This window comes from Xyrauchen texanus, chromosome 6 (assembly GCF_025860055.1).
Source record: "Xyrauchen texanus isolate HMW12.3.18 chromosome 6, RBS_HiC_50CHRs, whole genome shotgun sequence".
Classification (NCBI taxonomy): Eukaryota; Metazoa; Chordata; class Actinopteri; order Cypriniformes; family Catostomidae; genus Xyrauchen; species Xyrauchen texanus.
The window spans coordinates 24,232,575-24,242,976 of NC_068281.1; the positions used below are offsets into that span (position 1 = coordinate 24,232,575).

General features: G+C 38.4%; 1 protein-coding gene across 2 annotated transcripts in view; it reads right to left on the bottom strand.

The window, feature by feature from the left end:
• Nucleotides 1–9,395, bottom strand: part of LOC127644776 (zinc finger SWIM domain-containing protein 5-like) — a 58,902-nt gene extending 49,507 nt beyond the window's left edge. For both annotated transcript variants that reach the window (XM_052128153.1, XM_052128152.1), the window contains exon 1: nucleotides 8,814–9,395. In XM_052128153.1, coding sequence (XP_051984113.1) covers nucleotides 8,814–9,312 — 499 coding nt within the window. In that variant the 5' untranslated portion in view covers nucleotides 9,313–9,395. The remainder of the gene's footprint in view (nucleotides 1–8,813) is intronic.
• Between the last annotated feature and the right edge of the window lie 1,007 nt (nucleotides 9,396–10,402).

Sequence of the window (10,402 nt, forward strand, 5' to 3'; positions counted from 1 at the left end):
AGGCACCAATGATAGTGGTGTGAAGGCATTAGAAGTAGAAAATTCACTTAGGCCTATTTCGAGCTGTATGTTCAAAGACCCATTAGATCTTCAAACACTTCACACCAGACACTTATAAGGCCCACAAAAAATGAATATACATCGGAAAAAAACTTGGCAGTTTCAGCTCCGGTAGGTATGTCAGATTTATTTAAAGAATCTTTATCTAAAGAATATGTAAAGTTTTAAGGGGTGTAAAAATGGACATGCAAGTTCTGGTATGAATTAATGTTGTCCCTTAATCAGATCAAATCTGGCCTTTGAACCAGTGATCCTCACGCCTAAGTGAGCCAGACAACTGGATCCTGCTCACAGCTGCATAAATATTCACGGTCAGGTTGACTTCTACCATCTGGGTGTAAATTAATTCAAAAGGCAGTGAAACGGCTGCAAGTAGGTTCAAACAAACAGCCTTGCTTTATGAAATTACCCTTTTTTTACCAAGTTAAGGGCCATGTTGCTAGTGTTTATTTGTGTTTTTTTGCAATATCAGCACAAGTGCTTTTTAAATGAGGTCACATAGCCTCTGACATGATTGTGCATTGGTCAAAAACCATCAGAATAACCATAGGTAGCTGAAATAGAATCCTGAAAAAGGAACGGTACCAATAAATAGCATAAAATAAAGAGATTCAATATGCAGAATTAGAAAATGGTTTCATAATAAATACAATCAAGCAGAGACCTTTAAAGCACACAGCGCAAATGGTGGGACCTTCAGCTAACCTGAGTGATTGGTGGCTGGCATTGAGTCAACCTAAAAACCGGGACTGCAATAGAAGGGTTTGAATGGGTAGAATAAATGCATACGATGGCTTTAAAAAGTCACAGCCACCCATGTGACATTTGCATAGAGGTTTGCACATTGCTAACTGCCACTGACTGGGGCCTCTTTCTTTCACCCTCTGGCAGGATATTTGACCCCATCTCCAATACACATTATCCTTCCTCTCTCGTCCAGACTGAGAAAATTAAGTTTCCATGCGAACTGGCCACAAAAACTCCCCGTGCACAAAATCTCAGCTGGATGAAAGACCTTCTATGGGGGAGGGAAGTTGCCTGAGTGCTGCTTGAGTTTCCTGCACTCAGAGTTTAGTGTTACAGCCACAGATGTAAGGATTTTCATCCACATCTTTACAAATTGAAGGTAGGGGCCATCCTTCATTTTCTGCCCATCTAAATATACCTTGCTATAGTATATGATTCCATTTCCTCCATTCCATCTCATCTCCAAAACTATTTTTTTCCCTCCCTCGGTTCTCACTTGGCTGATTTGCCTTCTCCTTTCTCTCTTTTTTTGTTTCCTCTGGAATTCTTTGACATTTGTTAGGCAATTACAGCCAAATGAGGCCCTATTAGGCAAGTCTGGAGGCCACTTCTTTAAAGAGGAGCAACTCTCTGTGGCCACTATCTCTGACAATGACACCCGAGCTCAGGCAGAAGGGAGGAAGAGAGAGAAAGAGGCTTATCCCTCCCAGCGATAAAGTAAAAAAAGGTTTACAGCAGTTCAAAGTGCTTTGAAACATGTGTATCGAGTGCAGGTCTAAGCTTTAAAGGTTTGCCAGTTTATATTCCACTCCTCCACGTGCATAACAGCATAAAAGGTCCATTAAAGACAAAATAATCAACCGCCTGTGTGCAGAGATCAAAGACGTAAAGCGTCTATCATATTGGAACTTTAACAGCTAGCACTTTTAAACTAGGTTTGTAAGGGGCAATAATGCATAATGAGTAAAAATATGTGTGTGTGCATGCATCTAAGGGAGTTACAATAAAATACAGATAAGCTTCAGCAGAGAGAGCGGCTCACATGAGTGTGCAGCCCATCTGCACTTGGAGCAGAGCGGGGGCATGTAGTGGAAACTTGCCCCTAGCATAAAAATCGGACCTCCATTTTGCAGGCATATACAGGAGCAGATATACTGTCTGAAACAAACCTATTGCCCCTCACTCATCTGTGAAGCAGACACAGCAGTGTCCAGCTAAGACTCCTGCACTATAGAGTGTATCACAGATTTATCAGAGGGTATCATTCATGCTGCAGCAAAATGCAAAGAGGGCAAGGTCGCAATTGATTTTCAGTGCCTGGGTGAGTGCCAAATCCACACGGTCACACTGTGTGTAAAACTCACATACCACACTAATGCATTTTTTTGCTTTTGCAAGTCTGGGCTAAGCGTTTAGAAACAAGGACCTGATCAAAGTCTCTGACAGGTCTTTTGTCCAGGAATGCAGATGTTGCATGTTTTTCACCTTTATCCAGTTGCCGCTGATTAGCTGACAAGCTGGCTAACCACCCTCTCCCCCATTTCCAAATTTATTTCCCTCATTCGGTAAAAGACAAAAAGGGATAAAAAAATAAAAATAAAAAAGTGTTGAATAACCATGTCCTTCAAAACTAAGAGTGCTAAGAAGTGTGAAAAGGAGATTTGTTTAAGTGATTTTATTTGAGACTCGCAGGCATGGAATTAATTACCTTGATTAAATATTGTCTGTATGGCTGATGAAAGATAGAGCAGAATTAGCGGTTCCTTGTTGAACTTGTATGCTACGAATGAGATGTGTCCCGATTACAAAAACCAAAATGATGGCAACACTCAAAGGAGACAAAGATCTAAAAACAGGGCAACTGACATCATACAGCAGCCTTGGCCTAATGCTTAATGACTACTAGTCTCACACACAAACTAGCTTCAAACTATCTTCCACAATACCTATTTCAATTCAGCTCTTCGTGTAGCCCATAGAGACATTTTGGTTTCTCAATATAACCAAAAGAAGCATTTGACACCATCAAACAAAGCTTTCTAGCAACCTTGACAATATGTTTTTTAACTTTACTATTATACATGCATTTGTATCTGACCTTTATATTTGAATAGCGCTTTTCACAACACATATTGTTAGAAAGTAGCATTACAGGAAATCATGCATTCACAAAAAATGAAACTGTAAAGTCTTTGAGTGATAATTGTCTAGTTTGATTAAATATGATTGTAAATTGTGTATTAATTAAATTGTGAATAGAGTGAACAGAATTGCTCCCAATGGCAAATGGAGAGTTCAAGTCTCCAAAACAACATGGTCTTCTGAGTCACCCAACAGAAAAGTAACAATAATATTAATAAATAATAAAAAGGCTAAAATATTAATTTGCCATTGCATCGCAATCCTTGTTTGAACAATCATGACATTGATTCTTAAATCCTAAGATCAATTCAACTAAAGCACATGCGACTAAGTTTTGCGCTTTCAGGCCACCAAAGCAGGCATATGGCGCTTGATACACTTTTAGCACATCATCGTAGTGCAGTTGAAGCCTGGTTTTATACGCAAGTATGAAGCGAGACATCACAGAAGCTTGCGCAAATGATGCGCTCTGCTCTATTCTAGTGTCATTTTGGATGAGCACTCCAGAGATGGGATAGTGCAGAGCTGATCACCTCATATCGACGTGGCTTCTCTTGATGATCAGAAGGCTTACCTTGATATCATGGCACGGACGTCAAAACTTAAGATAGATTTGAATTCTGAACATTTCTAGTTTAAAACACCATTGAGGAAGTCAAAACACTCAAACAGTAGGACAGCCCCGACATTCTATTCAGCACTGACGAGGAGGGGAAAAAAAAAAACTCACAATTTTATAATAGTAACCGTAACTGTGGAATTTTGACAGAAATACTATAGATTTAAATCATTCATTTCACAGTTTTATTACAACTGTGGCAGGTGTTAAAATACGATTTAGACTATTTTGACCCAACCACAGTAATGATAACTTGGCCTAATTTATTAGGAGCCTGATGAAAGAAAAATTATATCTGTTATGGAGTGAGAAACAACAATTTGTACAGTCCCAACTCAGTAAAGTGCTCTACTCATGGGTACAGTCAAAAAATAATAAAATAAAATAGGGTGTTATTTAAATTTAGTTCATAACTCCATAGTATCTCAAAGTAAAAATTCAGTGTTGAATTCAATAGGTTCCAGATGCTAAGATTACACAAATAGCACAGATTATGCATGTAAAAAAATAAACATGTAACATACAGTATGCTAAATAATATTTGCAATAGTGTTGTCTCAAGTAATGGTACTTCAGTACCAGGTCGATACTAAAATAAAGATATCAGTGCTTCTGCAGTATCAAACACAGTCTCTATCCAGTACCAGCACGCAGTATGACTGACACACTACTACTTTTAAATGCTCACAGGCTTATTTTGAATGTGTGCTCTGTTACTCCTTGTACATGGACAATTAATCAATTTAAAATCATGACATGTCCTAGTGTGATTTATTAAACTGCTAAAGGCTGCAATCTTACTGTGGATGAGCTGCGCACTTTAAATAAATCCAACCGCTCATCCACTAGAAACTCCACAGACATTGAGAATAATTCACATTGTATCAGATGACAGAGCAGAGAACTTATCCATTGTGAACCATGCAGCTAATGTAAAATATATATTTATATAATTAAAAATCACAGCATTTGTGCTTTAATCTCAATTTAGCTTTATTTAGAGCGCATTTAAACACATGCTGACCAAAGGGCTTCACAGAAAAACAACTTAAAACATTTCAAAATTACCACAAACACCAGTAGTCAAAATATAAAAATACAAACACTCCAAAACTGTGTCCTACATTTCATTTGTCAGACTCAAAGGCCAGTGTAAACAGATGCGATTTCAGATGTGACTTAAGTCTTCAGTGATCACACTGTGCCATGAGGAGGACTGTTTATCTGGAAAAGTGAAGCATCCGGCAAAAAACACACATCATAATAAAAGCACGATTCAAAATAAAATCTAGATGCCTCAAATGTAAGAAATTTAACAAAAATATAACTGTATAGTAAAATGTAATAATAATTAATCAAAATATCACAAGCAAGACCGGTGCTGAATAAAAGTTTGGCAAAATAAAATGCAATGACATGTTGAAAAGTTCTATTTTCACTTAACGTTTTAAGAATTTATTGAATAGACACAATTTTGATGATGTAATTAAATTAAAAAAAATGTTCTGGAAAATACTAATAATTAAATTAAAATAACTAAGCTGGTGTGTTCAATAGCACACTATCATATTAGCATATTTTTGCTGTGGTATCAAAATTGGTATCGAGAACCATGAACTTTCACTGATATTGGTTTGGTACCGTGACAACAATAATCTGTAATTGATCATATATTACACAGTGTTAAGACAGAACACTGATGGAATACATGAAATTTTTAAAATGTGACAAAAATGCTAAATAAATCTGTCGTTTACTAAACAAATAATGTTTGTCAATCTAATCTTTTAATTTAGGTCCCCTAAATTAAGGGGGACTAGAAGGTCCCCTGTATAATTAACAGCATTAGCTGAGAGATAATATCTTCAATATGTCTGCAAAATGGACATTGTATCTGAAATATACCCATACGAAGCGATTTTGTATCGAATCAAAATCAATCGAGAGCTTGTGAATAAGGAAATCTGTATCAATAGCCAGCACTAATAGAATGCCTGCCTGTAATCCAAGAGCTATACTCTGGGGGGTCTACAGCTGGGTAACAAAGCATGACCCAATAATCCTCAAGCCTGACTGAAAGCTAGAGCCTCCTCTCTAAGAACTTTATTAGACACATGGGCTGTGAGCTAGGGAGGGACGTTTGAATTACACCAACAAGAATCCTTTTTTCTATCAAATCAAGTTTCCTGTAGCAAGCTGTTAATATTTGGGGCAGAAAATCTGACCACTGAGCATTCAGAAGCTAACAATGAATTTAGCATCGATGGCATCCCCAGGCTGCATTCTTGCCATATGGCTATGACTTCTGGAAAGAGTTCAAACTATGCTGTGGGCTTACTGGCAAACTTCTCTACTGTCAGTAAGCCTCAGAGTACGAATCTTCATGAGATTTCATTACAGTGGACATGCGGAATACCCGTTAAAAGTCAGGGTTTCTGTGGCTCAGCTGGTAGAACATGGCGCTAGCAATGGCAAGATCATGGGTTCGACTACCAGGGAACAAACAAACTAATAAAATGTATACCTTGAATGCACTGTTTACACCTTAATATTATGTGAGGCACTTAAATGAGTCTCCTGTGACTAGGGATTTCGAGAGGAGGGTCTTGATTTCATGACAACATACATCAGTCACTATGTCAGTGTGCTTCTGCATGATAATAAACCCTGAAAAAGTTATAAAAGACCAAGAAAGCTCAAACAAACCGGCCTGCTGTTTCTCCCATATTTATATAAAATTTAATATAAGCAGAAACGCAACATTTAAAGCAAAATATCAGTTGTTTTAGTGGGGTGCCTCTCATCTGCATGTTGATATCAGACACACTGAAGAAGATCTGTGAAGTTCTCGTGCTTGTGTATGTATCCGCGTTTTCAAATTTTCCGATCTGACCTCTTTTTTCAACTTAAAGCAGCATGTAATCAGCAAAATTTATAATCTTAGCACAGCGGTTGATTGACAGGTGAGGGGTGGCGCATGGTGTCTTCGTGAGTTATAAACAGGTTTGCAGGAAATGGAGGCATTTGATGAGTCAATGATAAATCAGAAAGGGAGACAAAGAGAGTTTACTGAGGCATGCACAGGTGGATCTTGAGAAGTTTTAGACATAAAATACACACCCTATGTTTACCATTCAGAGACTGTTCATTGTTAAGGACACAAGCCTATCAGAAGCACACATTACCAGTGTTTAGTTTCTGTATCCATCAAAACCACCAGAACACCTTCACCAGAATCAACACACAGAAAACAGAATGTAATATAACCCACTTTATCTATTTTTTAATCAAGTGGTGATGCTCATTTATTTTATGCCTGATGCCTGTACTAACATCAAGAATATATTTTGTCTATTGTTTTTTTTTTCAAGGCTAGTGCTTTCCAAACCTCAGTATCAAGTACACACAAAAATGTCATAGATTATTACTTTAAGATCACCCATGTTTATAGGATTGCCTACAATTAACAGCATGGAATAAAAATGTGTGCTTTTATGTAAAACAATAGAAATAAAATAAATATCAGTTTGATGATTGCTATGAACAATTTTGACAACCTTAAAAACATGATCAAAACAGCATAGTCATAAAAAAAAAAAACAATGTTTTAATAATCTATAAGACTTTGCAGGTCATCGAGAATAGTCTCATGTTTATGGTAACTTCAAATACAAAACTGTTTAATGTTTTTTTTTTTTTTTTGCCACATTCCCTTATGAAGGGAGCTTTTCAAGGTAGATAAAAAGTGCCCAAGTTATTTCATTACAGCTAGGTTATCACATCTCCACCAACACTGGCCTTTTAAAGGGACACAGTGGATCTTTGTAAGAATAAATGAATCACAGCTTCGTTATTGAATTAGCTATATTTGTATACTTCCACTACTCTCAAAGCACCATCAATTATTGGAGATTTATGGCTTTCTGTAACTGCTATTTCAAGACAAGAAAGCTTACATTATAGGAGAACTGTGGCTGTTTTTTTAAGCCTCATATTCTTTTTTTAATTCTGCTAGTATATGCTATAGGCAAAATATTTAATAGTTTGAATGGTTTTGTTGATCTTAACAAAATCCTAAAACTTCCAACACCATAAATGCCAGAATAGAACTGGCAAGTGATGGTTTACCAATGTTGCGATTTTATTCACGGTGGTATTTCACCAGTATGTTTACTGAAGTGAAGTGAGTGGGGGAGGAAAACAGACATTTGGGTAGCAATTGAAACTGCTTTTGAGTTCCTACATACCCACGCATTTAACTGTTAAACTTTTACGATTTGGTCAGTTCAAACGAGGCTTACGAATACTAGGACGCGTTTCTATGTTTTAGCGTAAACCACGTTTATACGCATGCTGCTATTCGACGTCAATGAATCCATGAGAACTGGCACGATAATGTGTGGGGGTAGTGAGCTATTGTGCTGTAGCCGAGCACAACCCAACGACATATTTAAATACCACGATTTTTAATAATTGTAATGCTTGCATCAAGAAAGGATCTTCAAAATTAAACGGACGAAGGTTAGAAATAATATAGGCACATGCTTTGGCGTTCGCATTACTACTGCAAATACGCGTCCTTTGTCTTGACCAACCAGCAAATAAACAAAAGATATGGGGTTTGGATCCGAGCGGATTACCCTGGACTTAATTACATCAAGAGCCCCAACAACAGTCAAGCAACCACAAATGTCGAAAAGATAATTCCCCAAAAACAACTTTACGATAATATCAACAGTAAAATACCAACGCAGTGTGCTACAACAGAGTTTCGTTGCGGCCACCACGTTTGTCTTTTCCTTCCCCCCGACATAGGAAAGAATGTTCCGTTTCGACAGACCTCATTGTGATCGTTCAGATGTTCGCTATTTAGTATCAGTTCGTGTTATTTGATCTTTCCCGTCACAAATAAAGCATATGAACGCTTTTACAAAGTATAATATGAGCATTACGTTACATTGAAAACGCCAGTTCAAATAAAATCGTCACTGTAGCCATTACAACATGCCCAACGGGAAGCCCTTTAATTTTTAAAACGTGCTGCTCCATTTCTTACACAACACGACTTATTAAAGGGCTGGAAATGAGAGGTGTTTCTAGAAGTTACTAGAACAGTGTTTCTAAACAAGACCACTCTAAAAACAAATTTTTCATTTGTTTTAAAGTTAAACAATTTAGTGAATGCAAGTGGGTGCAAATACTTCTGATCATGTAACTTTCTTTGGACGGTTGAAGCGACACTTACCGACTTGTAAGACATTGTCCACACAACCGGTTTCCAAAAGCCGGATTCCCCGGCGGAAAGGCAGTCCATCTCCGTTGCCTCCCGTCCCTGCACTGCTGGTTGTGTTCGTAACACCTCCGGGAACTGAAGCAGATCCAACGGACGAGCTCGAGCCCACTACAGGTCCATCATCACCTGCCACTCGGCACTGAAACGACGAATACATACATATTTCCCTTTCGTTCCTCGGGAATGACCAATAAACGATACGACGTTGAACGGGTTCGGGGATCCGCTCGAAGCGCTCCTCCACCCTCTCGAAGGCCCATTTTTCCGCTACGGCCTTGGCAGCGCAGTCCAGTAGAGATTCCGGGCAACGAAAACGAGGGTTCGGAAATCCCGGACCAGGCCCCGGACCCGGACCTCGAGGAGCGGGACGCAAACACGGACGCTTACTGGCCGGGGGTAAGGAGAGGTGAAGCAGCGGCTGAGGCAATAGCTCTCCACGTCCCTCCGCCATGACAACTAAATAAACACTGAAGTGAGGACCGACCGTAGCTCTAAAACCGCACAGACGGAGGCACAGCACAACGGGAGGGTCGTGGGTGAGAGCGGATTTTCATACGTCACGACCAATAACAAATGCCTCGAGCCAATCGCGAGGAAGTGCTGCACAGACAGCGCGAGAGCGATGTGACGCGCATGTGTGTGCTGAAATGACAACCACAATGTTGGTCAAACAGACTGTCGCACTAGAATGTATCATGAACTCATCGTTATGTCAGAACAATGAACCCACAGCAGCTATTTATCTGCTGCAGTATTTATTTAAACGTATTATTATTATTATTATTTTACTATGTATGAAGAGCATAATAGCACAGATAACTGAGCATTGTTTATTAATATACTACTCCTGTTTCACATCATAACGTTACAGTCTACACTCTGAATGTGCAAGATGTATATACAGTTATATATTTACCCTTCAAATGTCTTGACAATCTGGAGAACACATCGCCATAAGTTACCAAAAGTTTGAAGTATTTCTACTCAAATGTGACTACAGATGTCTACTGCCCACTCTGGTGGCCAATGATGTAATGTCAATTGAATGATGCAGTCAAAGTGCATGTATGCACGTTTTAGAAAATGGCATATGTGCACTACCAGTAAAAAATATATTAGACATGATGAGTCAGACTTTCTTTAATAGTAAAGTCATCCCAACTATGAAAGGACACACACGGAAGAATGCACTGAACAAAAATGATAATAGCATATCAAATCTATTTTATATTTGAGGTTCTTCAAAGAAGCCACCCTTTGCCTTGACTCTTGGCATTCTGTCAACCAATTACATAAGGTATCCACCTGGGGCGATCTTAAACATTATTGAAGGAATTAAGAGCACTTGCTGGCATGCTTTTCACTATTCAGTTCAAGTCAATCACTTCAAAAATATATATTTTTTTTAAAGTGCATTCATGTGTACTGATTTCAAGCATAAGCATCTAGATCAAAATGTTTGAACATTATGAGAAACATTCAGCTCACTGTGTCCAAAATTTGGACTGGTAATGTATAAAAGAAAAGTGCCTTTCTCTCAT